At 36.4% G+C, this 21,989-nt stretch overlaps 1 protein-coding gene across 4 annotated transcripts in view; it reads left to right on the top strand.

The window, feature by feature from the left end:
- The window catches only part of ACOX3 (acyl-CoA oxidase 3, pristanoyl), a 43,042-nt gene continuing 21,053 nt past the window's right edge, over positions 1-21,989 (top strand). For 2 of the 4 annotated variants that reach the window (XR_014896431.1, XM_085309620.1), the window contains exons 1-7: positions 1-42; positions 5,234-5,418; positions 6,959-7,192; positions 8,322-8,393; positions 9,430-9,519; positions 11,322-11,465; positions 12,307-12,395. Coding sequence is in view for 3 of the 4 variants with exons in the window: in XM_085309620.1 (XP_085165746.1) it covers positions 5,251-5,418; positions 6,959-7,192; positions 8,322-8,393; positions 9,430-9,519; positions 11,322-11,465; positions 12,307-12,395 (797 nt within the window). In the remaining variant the exon portion in view is untranslated. Of the gene's footprint in view, positions 43-132; positions 257-3,679; positions 3,705-5,233; positions 5,419-6,958; positions 7,193-8,321; positions 8,394-9,429; positions 9,520-11,321; positions 11,466-12,306; positions 12,396-21,989 lie in introns of those variants that run through there. The other 2 variants (XM_085309621.1, XM_085309622.1) reach the window with 2 other exon arrangements.

The following is a 21,989-nucleotide window of genomic DNA, read 5'->3' as shown; positions in this document are numbered from 1 at the left end:
TCGTCAGTTCCGGAGGCGGCAACGACCAGGCGGCGGCCTCGGGTAAGCGCGGGCGGCGGCCGCCGCAAAATGGCGGCGCTGTGCGAGCGGCGGCGGCGGCGGCGGGGTCGCGTCGCGTCGCGTCGCGTCGCGTCGTGTCGTGTGCGGTGTCGGCCCGCGGCGGCGGCGGCGGGGCCCGGCCCGGCCCGGCCGTCGGGATCCCCCGGCCCGCTGGAAAACAAACGAACGCTGCTTGTTACAGTTCTCATGCTAAGTGGTAAATGCATCTTTTGCAGTAGGTAACGCTGCGTTACACGCTCAGTGTTTTGGGTTTTTTTTCCTCCTAATCGACACAAGTCCCCGGCCCCAAATTCGGGGGTTCTTCAGTGAAGCTTCAGTAGATTCTTAAATACGCAATTTGCTTTCCTACACTTGAACCCTCTGTTGTTGCMTTTCTCTTCCTTGCTAGCTGAGGTGCCACTTCCATCATTATTTCTCGATTTCCTTTTCTGGTGAGTCTGTGCTTGACAGTAAAGGAATTTCTTGCAGAGCGCGGGAGGACACAGCATGGTTCTTCGTGGTGGCTACCAAGTGTCTGGGCCATATTGTCATTATGCAAGACAATTCGCAATGATACACTGCAAATTCAGCTATTCTCCAGTGGTTTGCATGCCATCATTGCTGTCTGGTTGTGAATTTGAATTACTGACAGGAATACCTTCCACATACGCAGGTTTATAAGTCAGCATTTCTCAGTGAAATTGCAGCAGTTCCCTGTGAATTGAAAACAATTTGCATTATTACTTACAGCCACATCCATGTGCAGATTTTAAAATACCAGGTCRTGCCATTTTGCAAAACATGTAAGAAGTGGATCTCAGGTCTGCCAGAATGAAAATAACRCTGAGGTTATTCTTTAGGGCAGTCCTCTGACAATTTATTTCCTATTGTAATTGTCTGTTGTGATTTCCTAATTAATTCTGAAGCAGTTTGCCTGGAACCAAATTAAATTAAAACACAGTGTGAAGGCAGAGGGAATTAAAGTATGAGATTTAGGAATGCTTAAGTTTTCACTTGTGAGCAATCTCATTAATTTGCTGTGTAAATAAAGCAAAATGCATATTTGAATAGCTATGGCAATTTGCTATAAAATACTCCTATTCAGAGCCAGAAGTCTTGAACTTTTGCCTGATTTACCTGTTTTCCCATTCAGTTAGGAACTCTGCTTACTGGCTGTAAGAATAGTAATATCTGCTTATTTGGCTTCAGGGAGAAGTGCTCTTTCACAATACCTGTTTGTTTTTGGCTTTCCCCCACCATCCCCCAAAGCTCAGTACTGTAACTGCACCTTCCCRGAACTGATTAGGAAGTCACATGCAGAAATACTGCTGTACAGTCCTCTTTTAGTATGCTGTTATTATCCAGAACTAGAAAGTGGCCTCAATGAGAGGACTAGGTTGAAAGAAAACGAGTGGAGCAAAGAGATAYATCAAGATKAGGAGGAAAAGGAATGACATCAAGTGGGATGCTAAGCTGGTGGCTTTTGCCTTTGTTACTTCTGTAGTCCTTGCTGAGCCCCTTGCCAGCCATCAGCCTGGACATCTTTTGAGTTGCTTTGAGAGTCACTTCTTCCAGCCAGGCCTGTGTCATGGTCTGGCCAGCTTCTGTTCCCCTGCCTGGTCTTTTGGGTCTCTATTTGTGCTTCTCACATTCTTAATACAGATCTCTGCCATCTGAATAAAGTGATAAAAATTACTGCATGTGATATGAGCAGGTAGGAGCAAAGGGCACTCAACATCTGCTTCCGTAATAAGCAGAGGCATGAGCCTTTATCCTTTGGGCCAGGCTATAACAGAAACAAGAGTTTTCCACTTCTCTCCAGAACTAGTAGAGCCATACTTACTGATAACTAAATTCTGCTGGTTTTGTAAAGTTTTGCAGATTGTTGGAGGAATATTATAACTCATAAAAATAAAATGAAATACCATCAGACTTAATGGGCCTTAAGCTTTTGATCATATACTCAAGAGACTGAGGCCAACTGCATAGAAATAAATAAAAGGTGTTGGAAAGATGCTTAGCAGGAGGATAGAGAAGCTAAAAAAAGTCAGACGCCACCAAATAACAGAAATGAACATATTAACTTTGAGAAAAAAGAGGGAAAAAGGAAGGTTAAGTGTGGCTTAAATGTGGAGATCATAGTTTATATTGATTTAAATCTAGTTTTGAGTCATGGCAAGATGACACTTGAGAGAAGTGCATACCTGTGTGCATATAAATTTCCAGAACTGCATCTTCTGTGTAGAAGAAATGCCCTGCAGTCTTATGTGTTTCTTAAAGTCACAACTTGAATAGTTTTGTTTGACTTCATTTACGCAGATTTAATCTGTACCTTTTGCAGATCCRTTGCAGAGGAGGCTTCCTGCTTGTCCCATTCACCTGTTCTGTTCAAGTCGATAGGGATGGACAGCATGTTGCTATMATTCTAGTTTCACAATTCAAAGTGTTCACCATATCCAAGCAATGAAAGAGTAGACAGGGCTGAAGGTGATTATGTTTATTTATGCAAAGCCATCTATTTGTTTCTGTGCCATACTCTTAATGATCTGGGCAGATATACCAAGGCTCCTACCTTGGTATATGGTGAGATATACCAGAACTCACCTACCACAGTGGATCTRTGAGATCTGTGAGAGCCAGCCCACTTCTGGACAAGATTAATCACCTTAAATCAGTACTTACAGCACTTAAATCAACTCTTGTGACAGCTCCAGCTTGCTTCATGTTGACCCACTAGGGTATTTGCTTTTCACTTTCAGTATACGGTATTTACAGAATCCAGCTGTGTCATCGCTTAAAGTAATCTAGTCGTCCTCTCCACCCTTCCTGCTCCCCATTTCCTATTGCCCCAAATAATTGACTGGGCTTTTAGCTAATCAAGTCAAACATTCTTTAGAGCAATTATTTCATAGTCCATCTGTTCACTTAAGGAACCTTTAGTGTCTTTGATCTTATGGCCGGTTTGAGTCCATAGAATATATCCTTATTTAATGAAATTTTTCATGGCTGTATTCACTTTGGTATTTATAGTCTTGTTTAATTCAATAAAATTATGAGAAACCAAGGATCTGCTCCTAAAGTACAGAAGAAGAAGAAGGTATATTGCATCCTTTCTTAGTTCTTCTTCGCCTCCAGCGGCCAAAGTGCAACAGGAGGATTTCATAGGCAGAGTGGCACAAACTGCTGTAAAATGGGCAGGATAATGCTGATTGACTAAAAGAAGCCGCAGAACAGTGAACACTCTCCTTTTCCTGCACTGGTTTCTTCACACACCAAATGCTCTATCTGTGCTTCTAGGATATAAATATATCCTCTTGCCTGATCAAAAGCACTTATTTTCTTGATTAGCACTTTTTAAATAGCTCTTGTGGAGAGTTATTACAAACAGTGTGTGTTAGTACACACATTTTTTCTGTAGATCTCTGCAGAATTTCACAGATCTAATTCTGGGATTGATAACTGTAGTAGCAAGATTCTGTCACAACTGGCTTTTGAATGCCGCAATAGACATATCTTTCGGATTAGAGAGATTGTTCTAATTTCAGTAATAAAAAAGGTTAATCATTACAGAAAGTCTGAGATTGGAAYCTTAATTTAAACTTTGGTACAGAGTATATGAAGTACATTGTATCTTTTGCAGAAGGAAGAGTTCCAGCTGTAAAACAGTAAGTTCTTGTTTCTTGAGAAAATAATAATGAATGTACTAAAACCTACCTGTTTTAAAGAATAGGATTTATGCAATAAATTTTATAAATTGTGAAACATCATGTAAAATTAGTCAATACATACAGTCCTTTCTTGTGCAAAATTCAGCTGTAATATTCCTACACTGATCCAAAAGTGCTTCCAGATTATATACAGTAGTATCATCTCATATRTCTAGAAATTATTTTACAGACTTTTGAAAAATATATCAAAGAAGAAAAAATTTCATTATCTATCTCAGAGACTATTCCATATGAAAATTAAATAAAGAAATAGATGGATTAAAGAGGAAAAGAAATACACTTTTCTAACTTTGCTATTTAAAAACATTAAAATGCATCATTAGATGTTTCAACCCTTCAAGAAAAAAAGGCAAAAGCTATGAAAAATTGCAAAGGCAGAATTTTGTTTAAGTAGAGTATTACCATGCTATTTGAAAGCAGGCTTAGATAGCAGGAAGTACAGCTTTTGTCTTTAGATAGTGCCACAGTTTTCTGAAGGCATGAGAACTTTAGTGTATGTGCCATATTAGAACATGTAACCTAGTTTGGAAAAAACAAAACAAAACACCAGCATCAAAGGAAAAGACTTTGTGGATGTGTAAGAGTAAATATTTGTGACTCAATTCTTTAACAAAGAATTACACTAAGCATCTTGTTGGTAGAGAAAGGCTGTTTGCATAATGACTTACCTTTTCACACTCAGGCAAAGTAGAGGCCAATCTGCAGAAATTTACAGTGATTTGTTTTTTTTGCAATTGGATGTACATGTATATATGGTTTTATTACCCAGTAATTCATTTATATATTCAGCCACTGGAAGATGAGGTCCAAACTCTTGCCGTTTCCTTAAAGTCTTCTGACTTGGGCTGTTTATGTGTGAACACCTGTTCAGCACTTCAGTTATATGGAAAAAACAAAACTTGACATATAACCAATGTGCCRTTTGGTTAAAAATCCTTTAAATCTTTACTAGTAATGTGGAAGTATTGCAGAYATCTTCTGCTTTTCAATGATTTTTTGTATGCATGTTTCTGTTGTTTGATATTTTATTGTTTTCTATTTGTTAGAAGTGAGGTGAATTAATTATTTACTTCTGTTATTTAAAGAATGTTTTTTCCCTTGATCTTTTATCTAATTCTCCTTTCTTAATATGAAATATTAATTGATGCTACCTCTTTCATATTTTGCTTATTTAAAAAGTTTTAGATAAMATTTTAATAACAAAGGCTATATCTTTCATTTATGTTTGATCAAGGGCATTTTTGTATTAGCTCTTGCCAAGCTAATTAAATTAGAAAAATGTAAGGCCAAGCTTTTAGTTCAYCCTGCATTAACTGACTCATATATTTGAATAAGGCTGTATGGATTTACTTAACAGCCCTCTTGAATTCCTTTTTATAATTATTATTCTCTTGTAAGATTTTCTGCGAAAAATTAGACATCTGCAGTGCTTCTGTTCATGATGTATTTGTTTCTGTTGGGTGCAGCACTGTTTAACTGAAGGATGGCACCCACTCTCAATCTGAAAGAAGCAACTGGCAGCCAAAACTCATGGGGTACTTTGCTACCGGATTTCCCTAAAGGACCGCTTTGCAAATATCGTAAGAAAGCTTCTTTCAGTTGGAAGGAAATGGCTCTGTTTTTAGATGGGGAAGATATCATCCAACTCAAGGTAAGTTTTGCAAGAATTTTAAGCATGTTTTAATTTTGTATAGAGCTATCAGTGTATAGAGCTATGAGTGTGGGTAATTCAGAGTGAGAGTATTTGATAACGCTCTTCAGATATGRAGCATGAAGAAATTATTTTTGCATATATAATTTTCAGAGCAAAAAGGAACTTAAAAGCAACCTGTGCTGTTACCTAGTAAAGCTTATTTCATTACTGTCATGAATAGTGGGGAAACCAGGACTTCAATAAAAATACAGTTCTATAGAAAGAACCATATCATACAAAATAGGGTCTTTTACAATACTTTTACAGTTCACTTAAGCTGATCAAAGTTTATTCCACTGCCAAAAGGAGTATTTTTATCCTGCTTAGATCTGACAAAAGTTCTAAWATCTTCTGTGCTGGCAATTAGTACTTGTGTGGCATTATAGTTGCACAGATTAGCTTACCTACCTGGCTGAAAGCTAACTCTACCAATAAAAGAAAACAATTATCAAGGAAAAGAGAGTCTGTGGAAATGTATGACCTGGAGGATGTAGAACTGCCTTTCTTTGGTAGTGGTATAGATTTACATATATTTAACTAATTATGAAACTTCACTGTAGTTACTAAAATCTTAGAAGGTGGATCAGAGAAATCAAAAGTTCCTTGATCTGCATCTGACAGATATACTTAAAAGTCACAGGAAAACAAAGGTACCCTGTGTTTGAATGGGCAAATAGTGCTGTTCATACAGAGAAATAGTGACCTTAACTTAAAAAAAAAAAAAAAAAAAAAAAAGAAAAAAGCACATAGAATCTTATGTTTTTCTTCCCTCATATTATGGCATTTTCTTCAGAGGAAAGAAGACAACTTGAAAAATCTTTTTAAAAGATATTGCTTAAGGTACTGCATTTTTTTTCTGAATTACATGACAAACAATTAAGGAGGCATGGATATCTCCAAGACACAGAGACTTGATGGAAAAAAATGCTGTAGCATGCCATCTAAGAAAAAAAAAAAAAAAGATCCAAAGTAAAACATTAAAAGATGCACATCCACAGATTGAACGTCCATACACAGCAATCGTGTTAAATGGAGTACATTTCTGCATTTTTTCTTGGAAGCAGAGTAGTTGTGGTAGCCTAATGCCTTTAGCCTTATAGCATATTTCTAACAATTTAATCCCTGAAGCTTTACCTTTGTGCTCAGATTGAGGGCCGTTGTTCTTTAGAGTCCTGCCAACCACTTCACAGTGAAATAATGAGGCAGCTGTAAAAGCCAAGTTGTACAATACCACTCTCTTATATTCAAAGTGAATCAGTTGTACACTACTTCATGATTAAGACACTTTCATAAAATTGAGCTGCATGAACTATATATATAATGTTGGACTGTTTAAATGTGTTTTTAAATTCTGGGGAGTTTTGGTTTAGTCTATAAAGTTACCTCTTCTGTCAAACCATTGTAGTTTGAGGCCTAGTGTTGTACTAGGAGACTATTAACTTGTGTTGTTAATGCCCTTGGATAAACGTTCTCATGTCAATTTTTTTCCTCCCTCAAGAATAGAATCTTCTCTGCTTTAGAAAATGATCCTTTCTTTGCACATCATCCTGGAGAAGATTTGAGCCATGAGAAATATCAGGAGCTGACATTCCTGCGCTGTAAAAGGCTCTTTGAGTATGACTTTCTTACTCCACAAGAGATCACAGAGAAACCATTAAGGATACTAAATATGATTAACTGTTTGGGGATGTATGATTGGTCTCCATGTCTCAAGTATTTTTTACATTGTGGTGTAAGTACAGTTCAAAAAGGTATGCTGATGTCTATTTAAATTTAAGTATCTTGTGATAGCATAATTCTGTTGCTTTCTGCCTATTTTATTAAAGCAATATCTTTGCATAGTATATTTCTTTGTTTTTAAGAATCAAATTGAGTTACTATTTAAAAGAGAAGAGCTGGAGAGCTATGAGATGACATTTGTAGATACTTGTCATTACTTCCTGTCTTCAYTGGAATCACTCCTGCAGAGGAAAGCTGAAGTGGTATGGGCAGAGTCACAGAAAGATATTTTGACATCTGCAGCATCATCATCTTTTTCTTTTGTTGCCTCTTGTGCATTTTCTCTGTAGTAGTAGCAGCCAAAAGAACTTGATTATATGTGCCTCAGTTGGTGTCTTTGTTACAACACCAAAAACAGATATCATAAACTTTCTTGCCTCACCACATGATGTATTCAGAAGAAACGAAAACCTATAAAATGATTCTCACTGACATCAATGGTTTGGGGTTGTGTTTATCAGCTGCCCCCCCTTGTCTTCCAGAAAGAACACTTTACAGAGCTGGTCAAATAATATTAGCTGAATTAATTCATTAGCACTAATCACAGAACAGAGGAGGGTTAGAGAATGACAGTTTTGTTATGTGAATACCTATTCAGAAAGGCAGCTTTAAAAACAATGATTTTGTCTGTTCTTGAAGCAGCTATCTTCTGTTTTTGGGTCATGTACAGTGAAACAAACTAAAATACTCTTAAAGCTCTACTCAAGTAGACATCCAGAAGTACAAGTGGAAAGCAAGCTCAGTAAGCATTTTGAAGAGCTTGCAATGAATGCTTGAACAGGTTAGAACTGTAAAAAATTGATCGTATTAGGAAAGTACTGCATTAATGGGCCATTCAGTCTTTGGTCTCTTTGATGAGTGTTTTTCCTCCTCAGAGGGCATTCAAACTTTTGTAAAGGGGCTATGATAAGATGAAATCTTGACTTATGTCCTCAAGGTGTAGTGTAAGTAGTAGTTCACTGTGCAAGCTACCTTCCCRAGTTTCTCTGATGGGCATCGCTATTACAAACCATTCTGTATGTGCAATTTGTGCTTTCCAGCATGAGGTCATGGATTTCACTCATAGTTCTCTGTTTTTACAGGTATTTGCAGGTACAATTTTGAGTGCTTCTAAGAGGTTTGCAGACTTAGTGAAACAAGTGTATAGCATGGAGGTAATTTTTTCTTATGAAAACTTCTGAGAACTTTTGAACTTCTTATGGACTTATGAGTATCAGATACTGTTAAAATTACTTCAGTACCTGCATCTTTGTGTCATTTCTGATCCCTTTAGGTTTCTAGGTACTTCTAAATAGCAAAATAAAAGACCAAGGAGCAGATTCAAGCACTGAGCCATAACTGTCTTCACTGCTAATTGTTACATCACTTTGTGGAGCTGTTTTAAGCTGTCCAAGACAACATGCAGAAAAAGTTTGGAGAAAGTTCATCCCAAGGACTTCTCCCAAAAGGCAATATAAAATGAGACTGCCCCAGTTTTGTCTCCTTCTACAGTCCTATAATATAACCTAGCAGGTTTTACATTCTTGGATACTCCCATATCCACATCATACACTTGCAAGCTTTTCATGATGTTATAAAAATACCATTCTGATACTATGGACTGAAAAATGATTATATCGTATGGCCACAGAAATACCACATAGAGTCCAAAGGACAAAGTCCTTCACAGGGTAACTACAGCCAATCTGATCTAGAAAGAGCCAATCCTAAACAGTTTCTCATGTCTATGCCATTTGACTATGTGGTCAGAGTTCACTCTCTGGCCTCAGTCTCCTTGATTTTGTAAGACAGATATATGTTCTGAGAGCGCTCATATTTTCATGAGCTTCATGCTTGTTTTGTTACTCTTTACCAGTTTTTGTCTTGTTATTGTCAACCACTTGCCATCCTTATATATTTAACTGTCTTTCTTAAATTATGTGCTTATCTCTCAGCAAATAGACAGCAATATGCTGATGTGTAATCCTGATTGGATACTGCATGTTAAGATCAGGATGAGTTCTGTTAATGATCCTCAGTGTAAGCAAAAGCCTGGGGATATGCATTTSCAATGTTAAGGTTAGATCTGCTTGGTTTCTTAAAACTGTAAGTCACTATCCAACAGGTGGATTTTCAATCATTTGAAAGTCTTCTAGTTTTAACTGCCATATTAAACTACACTTGAATTGTGCCTTATGTCTCCTTATTTAGATTTTTGGATGTTTTGCTCTTACTGAACTCAGCCATGGGACTAATACAAAAGGCATACGAACAACTGCCACATTTGACAGCAGCACTCAGGTTAGTCTGTAATGCTCTGTTATTTATTAACAAGGCACATTCAGAGACAGCCCTTTCTCTTTTTCGTGTATTTCTAAGAGAAAAAGATTGATTACTGCAGAGAAAATATAAGTATAGGAATTTCAGCAGTTAAGCATTTTCCCATGCAGCTTCCCGATGTTTTCAAAACAATAAAAGTGTTCTGTGGTAGTATTTTTGACTAATGCAAATCAGTGAGTTTATTACTCAGAAAACTTCCAAGAAGAAGAAAGGATAGTACTTCAATTTTCACACAGCAAAACAAAACACATAGAAGTGAAATATTATGTATCAATATTTACAGTAAACCCAGCAATTTCTCTTTCCTTGTAAAAGTAGTTATTATAGCTATGGGATATGATATAAGGATAGAATCGTTCGCTTTGTTACGTCTCTTAAGGAAGAACTGGACATGCAGATTAAATTGTCTTTTCTTCAAAAAGAAGGCTTTATATTTAAAGGTTAGAATTATTTCCTGAGGATGCGAAAAAAGAAGTATTAAAAAAAGAGGTAACTAATAAAAGATTATCAAAAATACCCAAAGCAGACAACAATAAAGTGCTCTGTTTAGTAAGATATTGTTTATTATTCGTAGTTGGCTTATTGAAACCATCACTATTGCAGAAATTAATTCATCTTCTTAACATTTTTTTCAGTAAATGGATAGAACTCAGCCTAATTTTGCATTTATTTTTGCATTACCAAAACAGAAATTAAGAGAGGAGTTAATAGAAGTTACTGTCCGTCTTTATCATCTGTATTCTTGGGTTATGCAAAGTTAAACTTAAAGCTAGTTATTTGATGTCCCTAAAAGGTAGACTTGTCATCTTCCTCCAAAGGCTGTAGCCTTTGATGGCAGTCTAAGGAACAGAACTGTGTGTTGTTATTATTAACAAACAAGCTGTACATCATTAAGATTACATTTCAAAAGAATGAAAAATATGAATCATAGATTTTAAACATAAGCATTGTATATCTTTCAGTAGGTCAACATTCCAGTCTGCGTTTTTCCTGCATACAAGCAATTAAAAGAGCATTTAAGTAGTATGTGGATAATCAGATCACTGTCCTAAAAAAAGCCTTGCAAGACTGGCAGCATGCAAAGTTCTATTAAAATAAGTGGAGGTTTATGCTGGTGTAGAGTGCACTGCAGTAAAAGAGACTGAAGTGACTGTATCTTTGATAAGATCATGAAGCTATAGTTTAGATTTCTTTTACATTCAGAAAAATGTGCTAGAAATGTGCTCCTTAGAATCTAAAAACCTGAGTGTTGAAGCTATGTCTACATTTTAGGGTACATGCGTTATCATATCCACTTCAGCATGTGCACTCTTCATGGTTCCCGAGTTGTCCAAGCTGGGAAGTACGCTACCTTTCAGACTGTCAGCCAGGATTCCTTTCTGTAGAAAACTGCACAAGAAGGAGATGGTCCTTGTACAAGTTTCAACCCAACATGGACCCATAGCCCTACTTTGCATATCTTAACTCGGGATCTAGAAAATGCTGCTGAGGCCCTCACTTTGCTTTCTCAAAATGAGTAGTTTAAAAGTTGAATTTAGGCCTTGCAATGAAGTCATGAACTTATTCTTTAAATTTGTCTCTCCAAAGTTAAACACAGGATAAAAAGAGAGGTCTCACACTGTTAAAGTCAGGAATAGAGTGAAACCCAGGCAGTTAATGGCCATTTTCAAAACATCRTCATGCTCGTGAACAAGATTAAAGTAATTATATGCTGATTTTTGTGATTCATATAACTTTGCTCACTTGTTTTTTTGTGGATACAGGAATTTATCATCAACACTCCTGATTTTGAAGCTGCAAAGTTCTGGGTTGGTAATATGGGGAAAAATGCCACTCATGCAGTTGTGTATGCCCAACTCTATACTCCTGATGGACAATGCCATGGATTGCATTCCTTTATTGTACAGGTAAGATAGGAATATTGTTAGTCATTTGGGAAGGGGGACAGGGTTCAAATTAAAGTTTTCTGTTATGCTGTTATTGATGTCTGACTAGCAGATTCTTTGRTTAATACCGTCAACATTTACTGCAATTGTATCAAGCATACTGGTTTTAAATGTTCACTGTTTTTATGTGATGATTGATGGCCAGTTTTGTAATGTCAATTTTCTGTAAATGGAAAATAGAAAAGAGCTGAAAAGCCTCCAGATTATCACACTACATATGCAGTTAGAAATAACCTATGCCATATGAAGTCATGAAAGTCTTAGGTGAGGCTTAAGGTGGATTATGTCTGTCCATGCTGCAAGATTATCTACATGAAACCATGTAGATAATGGTTTTTACCACAGAGCTCAGTTTATAAGATAAAAGGCATTATAAAATATGCCGGTGCATTAGGAAAGTCGTAAACAGTAAAGTAAACTGATTGTCAATGGAATGTGATTTATGACAAAATCAAGGAAAGACACAAAACTGCTACCTAAAAGTTCTGTTGATTTCTGCTATGTCTGTGTAGACCAGAGGAAGGGTCTAATGCTAGTTTGATGAGGGAGATATTCATGCTTAAGCGTATTTTAACAGACTGGTGTAATTACTGTSATATTACTTAAGCCTTTTTCACTGTGGGATCTATGTCTTGAAAGAGGTGTATCAGTACAAGTTACATCCAGAATTATGTGCTTGGAGAAGCAGGAAGCTTTGTTATGTTAATAACAGAATACAAGTCGGGAGTATTTTCACTGTTTGAAAAGTACAACCAAGTATTGTCTCACAACTAAAATACTATTTTGTTCCATTTCTATGCAGATTCGAGATACAAAAACTCTTCTACCAATGCCAGGTGTGATGGTAGGTGACATAGGAAAGAAAGTCGGGCAGAACGGATTGGATAACGGGTAAGTCAATCCATCTGAATGAGGCAACATGCCAGATTGTGTCACACTGTAGTGGTGCAAATATCTTCCAGTGTCAGTTCTGTACTTCTGAGGTAYTTACTAGTGGTTTTAATTTGCTGTTATTTACAAACAAAACACACAAAAGGCCTTGAGGAATCTTGAATTTCAGTATTTACTACTCTAGTTAGAATACAAAGTACCACTGATACTCTAGCGATAAGCCCCAGTTTTACAGTCATAGATTCTACAGCGAGAATAACGAAAAACCCCCACAAAGTTCTGAGTAAAGGCAAAACAACCTCTCTCGCTATTTCGGTGAAAGCGCTTAGTTGTTTACTGCCTGTTTCAGTTTCTAGCCCACAGGAAAGACCAGACATGCTTTATTGTTAGTGAAGACAAAAGATTAATGAAACCCAGGAGGGAGCTAGCAATCTTGTTTAAACCTTGGCATTCCTGGACTAATCCTATCCACTGCATAACAGAAGGGTAAAGTTAGTTGTTTTTTCTTTTGTTCTCTGGATACAATTTAATCTATCATACTTGTTGCTCGAAAGACTTCTTTCCCTTAAGTCAGGAGAACTGGTATGAATAACACTATTAAAAATAAATTGTAGAAACTGAGTTAAGAGCTATTATAACATTAAATAAGGCCTTTACGGACCAATTAAGAGTGCATTAAATGGTGAAAAAATAAGTTGCTTCATAATGACACATAACTGCCCTGCTTTACAAAGTTGTTGAGTGTGTAAGGATGGGGAAGCAACTGACACTCCCTTAAAATGTCTTTACTAATAGCTCCATAACAAATATCAGTTTGTGGTGTATTCTGACAACAGCTGACCTATTTCTTTTTTCTCCCAGGCTTTTCTTGCTGCCTGWTGGTACTAAAGGGGGAGGGTGTAGGCTTTCCGTAATAACTGTAATCAAATAACTAAGCAACAGGTTTGTGCAAGATTCAGATCCTCCTGAAAATGTATGAAAATGATGCACCAAGTTTTCCAAAGTACCTATTTATTAAATTATCTGAGCTAGGAARTAACAGAATGCTCAGAAGTAGCAGCAGGTAACTTACCAGAAAACTAAGCTCATGCTGTTCAGCATGATCAAATTTAGATCTCAAACCAGAGGATGATTAGCCATCATAATATTAAGATGATACAGTTTTTGTGTTCTTAATCCAAAATTGAAATAATGAAGTACCTGGGATCCATTCTTGATGGCTGTAGCATTTAATTCGTATTAAATAAAGACAAACTGAAACATAGGAGATCAAGAGAAAGTTAGACAAATTAAAAGCAAGAAAACAAGGATGGACTTACCCTACCACAACAGCATGAAATAGAATAGATGAAGGGAATGGTTGTAGATGATTCTTGAAACAGCATTTCATTTTCATTCACTTGTCAAAAGAATAGTTATAGTGCCAACATTGGGACAAATAAGTTTTCTTATCAGGTGGCTGTTTATTGCTGGAGCTGCTTATGGACAGATGGTTAGTTTTTCCTGATTTGTTTACCTTTTCCCAGAGCATCGTGARCAGGTATGGCTCTACTTCACTATCYAAAAGAATCTAATGGGGAGGAGGTATAACAAGGAAATTGTGGTAGATGCCCACATAAAGGCAACTATAAATCATACTGTACACACTATGATTTTAAACCCTCTATTATTTGTATAGCTTTGTGTAAAAAAAAGATAGTAAAATAATAAGGAGAGATGGGGAACTTACTACTTTGTTGTTCTTTTTGTTGATTCAGTTGATTATAGATATATGTGTTTTCCTTAATACATGAAGCTGCAATAAACAAAGTATATACATCCTAAAATATCCTGCTGATACAACGGCTTTGGCTGGTTTTCCAGAAGGTCATAGGTCTTCTGTAGTTTTTTTGTTTTGTAGTGTTGTCTGCTTCTGATGTCCCAAATGTCCTGCAGTGTCAAATACGGCACTGACATTCATATTTAAGCCATTGATTCTCATTGAGGCTCTGTTGCATAAAGACACAAAAGAAAGAAAGAAAGAAAGCATATAGTAAATGAAGTTTTTTAAAATGTTAAAAATGAACTGGGTTTTTTTTTGTTSGTTTCTTTTTATGCCTGCAGCTGCATTACAAACTGGTAGCCACCAGATGGCACCACAACATGAGCCTACATGAGTAATGTAAATGTAGTTCAGCTTCATGCTAAGTAGAAATGGACAAATTTTGCTGTTTATTTTTAATTTGGGTATAGTCTTAAGCACAACATGAGGAAGGAAGAGAGGATGCCAAATTTGGTGTACAATTTGTATATTCATGTGTTCATCTAAAGTTTGTCTGTATATCCATATGAGAGTATGGATGCAAGACTACTGTGTGCTTGTCACATGTCTAAGATGCACAGGATTTTAAAACCTGTTTTTTTTTTTKTTTTTTTTTTTGGCTAATCTAATGAAAAAAATATATCAGTTCTTAAAATAGACAATGGCTTGTAATGCATCCAAAATGATAATACGCATAATACATTGCAAATAAGAGATAACAATAACTCTTTATCTTAGTGTTAAAAGGAATCTTGTATCTTAGTTATGATACCACCAGTCATTTAAAATAATCATACGGTATTCTAATCTTTCTGTTTACTTTGCCTATGCCTTTTGAAAATCTATTACCATTATTTCCTGCACAGCAGTGTCTAGGGAGCCCCAAACATAGATTTAGATAGCTAAGTATATATAAAGATAATCCTTGCACTAAAAAGATTAAGAAATCAACAACAGATTAATATGAGAGATACACAAGGGAGGCCCAGGATACTGAAAGACACCCTTCATTCTGCTGAAAACTATAGGAGGTTGTTGTCCAGATGTTCCTCAACTAGATTATTTGAAGAGGTTTGAGGCTAGGTGCCAACACTGTTCACAAGAGTTAGTTTTCCCTGAGTAACCTTCTTGCTCAGAAGAATAACATAACATTTATCTTGTTACACTCAGGATAAATGGTAAGAATGGATGTGACAGCATAGGGAAGATGTTAGARATCTATAATATTTTATTTGAAGAACTTCTTGCTAAGAATTTTCGATATGCATACACACAGTTAAGCTCCTGAGTGCACATATGGAATATGGAGAAAAAATTCCAGAGATTCCCAGGAAAACTCAACTAATTTGTGCTATGTAAGAGAACCAAGTAGGTGATTGTAGCCCTTTGGGTTTTGAAAACTGTAAATCTGTTGGGTTGTTTGCCTGAAGGGTACTTTCTTGCTAATGCAGAGTACACTCTGTTATCAGTAAGGGAAGAAAGTTAGGAAGCAATGTAGGAATTTTTGCAGTGTAAACCCATTTGACTAGCCTGCTTCTTAGAAGTCTGTCTTTTCAAATAATTCTCACAGCTTCATAACTGGGATGTCCTAAAATTACTTTTAGGACAAATGGCTTTTGCGAGCCATTACAAAAAAGACAAAATTACTTGAAATTATTTTAAAATATTTTCCTATCTCTAGGCCATTCATACACATTTTATGTAATAAATACATGAAATAAAAATGAAACTCCAGTTTTTCATATGGTAGGCTTGGATTATTCTTTGTTTTGGTACCAAAAAAAATCAGGTTGCCACCAGAGGATGCCAGTGCTTCAGTCTTAATTTTTATAATATAAAGGTGTCCACTTGTTGCTAGTGGTCTRGGATTCTTTGAAATGTGCTGTTCACTAAACTCTGAAAATGGAAGTAGATGGGAGAAAAAAACAGCTGCCAAAAGAAAACTGGTATTTGAGATCTGGAGGCTTTTCAGTAATATGCACAGCAGGTATAAGAGGAGAGGAACAAAAGACAAGAGCTTGGGTGAGGTGAATTTCTATTTCTTCTCTTTGATTTTTCAACAATTACCTGCCTACTCTGGTTAACATAACAACATCAGCAAAGTCACCCATTACTGCAGTGCATGTCAGCAAGTGCTGCCACTGAGTCAGTAGTAACTCTAGTTCATGTCCAGTTGGAACTAGTGGCAAACTTGCTTTCCTTGCACCAGAAATCACAAAGAGAAATAAGACACCCAGCTGAGTCAGTACAGAAAACAGTTTGAAGAGCAGGTAAAATTATGTTTCTAAAGTGATGCTTAACATGCCAGCCTTTGTAAAATACACTCTCTGCTGGTTCAAATGTATCTGCTGCCAGTGGAGATTTTATGTAGACAAAACCTATCACTAGAAGAACTAGTGAAATGATGGCATCACTAGCAAAGATAAAGCTGTTTATTTTAACTGACTTGTTTGTGGGAGAGAAAAGGATCTTTCTGGTGGAATATTCTGAGCTGTATTTAATTACAGTAATGGACTTTGGAAAACTGAAGCTTTTTCTTAGCTTTTTAACCGTCTTTCACATTCAGTTAACATGTGTGATCTCTCCACACATATGACATGTGCTAAGACATTCAGTACTTCCTCTAACAAAATAATTGAAGCCAGATTCAGTATTCTAGATACTGAAAACAAAACAAAATAACCAAGAGGAAATGAGTAAGGGAGAATATGCTGGACAGAAAAGCAGTAAGTGGTGTAAAAATAACCCTCATGGAAAGATTGCAGGTTCTGAAAGTCCTCAGTACAATTCCTTGTGTGTTTGCAAAAACGGTATATATCACACAACTTTCAATTCTCTGTAGATTATTTTTAAATATTATTGTTTGTTTGTTGGTTAGTATTTCAGTATCATGCCAGAGTTCCCATAATAAATTAGGGTTCTACTATTCAGTTTAAATGTAGAACAGACAAAAATCTAGTCCTTCAAAAGGTTTTTGTCTCCTAGTATTTATGCTGTTAGCTCTTATTTAGATTTTTCATTGGTTGCAATTATTTCACTGRGAAGATAGGAGCTGTAATGGATTGCTGGAGCCTAAATACTGTCRTGGAGCACAATTGCACAATCTGAAATTGTTCAATGAAGGTAAATCCCATGCACAGTTCCTTTCTACTGGTTGTTTCTACTCTTGCATTGCCTTTTTCCTTGTGCTGGGACAAACATTTGTGTAGCTGTGTAGTGGACTCAACTAGGGAACTGGAACTGTCTGAAAACTAATCCCCCYACCCGCCAAAACTTGGCGGTTTTCAGCCAGATCGTTTGTCAAGTCTGGTTCACTGCAAGGCCACGGAAAGAACTATGCCAGGACAAAGAAGGGGACCGTACAGGGATGAAAATAAGAAAGCAAGCATAGAAATCAGTCCTACTTTCCAATAAACAGGCTTACACTTGCTTAAGATTTTTTTGAACTATAGCCTCTGACCATAGTTGCAAGCAATTGCATAAAGAGCAGTAGTAATGAAGAGAGCATAAAATAAAAACACGAAGTTACATATATCTACTGCTCTCAATCARTGTTAACAGTGCTGCTTGCACAGTTAAACCAAGTATTTTGCAAGACATATCCTGTTTATTTGCAATTTAAACCTAAGTGGTGATTTTGCAGTGAATCATTAGWATTTCTCTGTTACGCCTTTGAACACTGAGGTTCCACTGCCAAGGTGAAACATTGTACAAATACACCCATGCTGTGCGTATAAGTAAGACATGATCACATTGCTAAAGAGTACTTTCTCATTCTCGCCTCATTTTTGTCACTTACAAGTACTTCAGAACTGGCCTGGTTCATTGCAGTGCCTTTCACACCGACCGGTAATCCTGAGGAGAAGAAAGGTGAATTTATATCTGGTCATACGCTTGTTTTATCACCCACAGAAATAAGACCTATGTCTACAGTGAACTTCAAACATCCTTTTTCTTTTCCTTAGCAGAGCTCTGTCCACTCTAAACAATTGCAGAAATCTGCACATCCAGAACTCATTGCAGGACTGGTACTTAGACTAAAAGAACTTCAGGGTGAGAGGGTCTTTGTGTCTTTATGAAATCCATTAAGATAGGATTAGGGGACCTCTAAAATGGTATGTTGTTTTATCCCAGCTGTTCAACATTACTGTTACAAGCTGAATTATTACTTTAGTGCCTTGACTATAGAAACTGGGCCTAAACTACTGCCTTGCATAGTTTTTCCCAACTTCTCTGTCGCTCTTCTCAACTCTAACCTTTCTGTGAGTTTTCAGTCTGGAATATGTGGCTGTTTTCTTTCTCTTCTACAAGTTTTTCACCAACCCTCTTAAGTATTATTCTTCCCAAGGTTTACTGTATCCTATGGACAGCTGTGAGATCGCTTGACTAGTCTTCCAATACCATTCACCTGCTTCCTGTTTCTGGCTAGAAGGATTAAAGGAACTGTCACTGTACCATCTCTAACATACTCAGTAACAAAAGCTGGCAGGAACAGCATTTCAGTGGGTTTGAAATTCACCAAAGTATGCTTGGGCTATTTGTACCATAGGTAACAGCCTATTAATTGAGTACTGGCAAAAGGAGTTTGTAGCTTTTCCAGGTGCTCCTTTTTTATCCACATTACTGCAGACCAGATGAATTATTATTGCATGATTTAAAGTCAATAGGATTAACTTTGCTTGAAATGTTCCCTAAACTACTGGCCAAAGGACCCTAACAAGAATGCTGCTTTTGGAATAGTGCTTGACTCTGCTCAGCTAATAGAAATGTGTATATAACACATTTTTTACGCATATATATATGTGTGTGTGTGTATGTTCAAACACATTTGTTTTACCTACTTGCTACACGCTGAAAAATTCACATTTATTTTGTATGTTATATGTAAAATATCATGCCTTAGGCATTGCTAAAGGTACACTAGTATTTAGTTGTTGCTAAAATGTTGGGGTTATTCTGTGAGTATGGCTGTCAGATCGAGATGCAGATGTACTCACTAGAACATACATGTGCACTGGACTGATGAAGGGTTGTAAGTGACAGAAATTTAAAGAGCAGAGAGTTCATTATTTATAGAAAGAGAAAACATTGTGGAACCAGAGCCATAAAGAAGGCATGTTATTTTCTTTTCCATTTTTAAATATGAATTTTACCAAAGACAGCAGTTAAGCACTGGCTCTCCTAACCACCAAAGTACAATTTGCAAATCAAGACAAAATGACTTGGGGCAGTTTGCTTTACAAATCCAACTGTGGAGTACCTACCATTTCCTACAGAATGTCAGATTAGATGGTCTGGTAGTTCTTTCTGATCTTGAAATTTGTGGTCCTATGAATTATCATGACCAAAATCACACAGCTGGAGGCAAATACAGTAGAAAGAATCATACTGTATATATTTAAAGTGACAGCTGTTTATCCAAATACAGAAAGATTTTTTATCTCAGTCACACTAATTGCTATGCAGAAGAGGCAGTGGAGTTTTCAAACCCATGGTCATGTCATCACCACATGCAACTTAGCTGTTTTCCAGACTTGCTGGTACGTGATATTCCCATGACAGTATACACAGTTCCATTATTGTGAGATATTTCTACTTTTCTTCAATTTCTTTAAGGGGATTTTCTCCTAAATGTGTTGACAGATGTGGTCCATGCCTATTCATTATGCTTTCTGGGTTAATAAGCATTAGAAATGTGATCTTTGACTTCATTAAATCTTATTATTTATTTTTAATGTGTTCCGATACCAAGTTCAAATTGGCCAGTATGTCTAATGATTACAAAGTAAGATTTCAAATAGCATAAAAATTCTTGGAGGAAGGTCCTAACAGGAGTTGGCAGTCATATCACAAAGTCATCTAAGTCTCAGGTTCTGTAAGTTTCTGTTTTTATTTTCATCACTAGTGCTTACAGACAGTATATTTTATTTCTTTACTCATGTGAATTTTCTGTGGGATTTGTAATTGCTTATTCTGTCTCCCTTTTTTGCTTCTTAATTTGTACCGTTTTTTATGTGCATTTATTTTGATAGTACCTCACAGAAAAAGGAGGGAATGATGCATCTGTAACGGACAATATGATAGAAAAAATCTGTACTCTCAAAAGCTATTTCAGTGTACTTTATTTAAACTAATTTTCATTAAGAAAAGASATTGTTATTATAATACRATTGCAAATTCAATATTCTGGTGTACTGCTTATGAAATACATGGCTATGCATATTTTATTTTTTATCAAAATAATTCTAGATAACCTTTTATCTGGTACAGAAGTAGCTATATTATACTTACGTCTGACAGATTATAACAGAACCTGCTACAAGATTATTCTTCCTTTCCTACAAAAGACTTCCAATAAGTTTAACTGTTTGGGATTTTACTGCAGTGGGTTGAAGTGGGTAAAATACTTAGGTTATATTGGTARGTGTTTCATTTGGCACATATCTGCAGCATATCCAATATTAATAGACTTGAATTTTCTAAATGTGAAATGTTAGTAGATTTGAATTTGCTTTTTAAGAACTGTAGAGCTGCAAGCAAGTGTCAATATAAATAGTTTTCCACAGCTGCACAGCTCTGCTGAATGAATTGAACTGATTGCTATAGTGTAAAACACAAAAAAGATAATCTGTAGGCTTGTTGATTGTCATGATTACCATGAATCTTCCCATTTGTCATATACAGGACTAAATATACTCCCWAGTGTGTATTTGCAAAGAGAAGGCCAAGAAATGGAGCCCTTTGAAAGTTCTTCATAATCTGTGCCCAAAATAGTGTATCATTGCTCTGTTATGCCAACTGCTCTTTTAAACTGTCTCATGATTCCAGTTTTTGTAGCCCATTCAATAGCTTTTTCGAGAGGTATTTCATTGCTTTCTTCTGTGCATCTTTTCCTACTTGGGAGGGACCCTTTGTAAACATCTGTGAAATTACCTTACTTTCATCACTCAAATTCCTTCTTTATATTCTTGTTTGCCTTCATGGCTTACRAAAAAAATGACAATGGTTAGCTGCCAACATGCTGTGCAGTTACCATATCATGCTAGTATTCTTCTGTAGTTAATATCTGCCTCACCGTTTGTTTGAACACATTCATATCTTCCTGCCTTATGCTTGGATTGTAAGAACTTAGGAGCAAACACATTCTTGTACTTCTAGGGCAGTACGGTATCTAGCAAAACGGGATGCTAAAGTAGGGCYCTAAATGCACACTCACTCTCCTGTAATTAAAATAATTAGTAATAATTAAAAAGACTTGAGTGTCTCTAACATGCGTACTACTACTTAAAAATACTGGAGTTGATGTGTTAATCATGATAGGTTTTATTTGGGATGTAGGAAGCAGAGAAAATACATTTAACCAGAAGATCTTTCTTGATGAGCTTTTTGTTGTAGATGACCTGAAAAAGATACTAATGAAGATGGTTATAAGATTTTTGTAAAATCTGAATTTGCTTCTACCACCAAGTAGTGTTGTCTCACTGAAACTGGTGCTCACTAAAGCACTTCTTAGCATGAATAAGGCTAGTAAGCAGCTGGTTTCTGGTTAGGATAGCATACTTTTTTCAGTGCCTAAGCCTGAAAATACTCTGTATCTCGAAGGCTGAATAAATTCAGTATGCAGATATGTTTCCTTGGAAACAACTCGTAATTTTAAAGCACATGTAGCAATGCAACCCTTATGTAATTTATTAACGTAAAAGACCTGGCTCTCATGAGCATTATTAAATAGATCAGCCAGTATTGGCAGACAAAAGGAATTTGCTTTGATTACAAATACAGCTTTCAAATGC

Source organism: Rhea americana, unplaced genomic scaffold, assembly GCF_003343005.1.
Source record: "Rhea americana isolate MKP2758 unplaced genomic scaffold, rheAme1 scaffold_30, whole genome shotgun sequence".
NCBI lineage: Eukaryota > Metazoa > Chordata > Aves > Rheiformes > Rheidae > Rhea > Rhea americana.
Note: the sequence above shows the minus strand (reverse complement) of the source record. Positions and strands in the feature narration are given on the sequence as shown.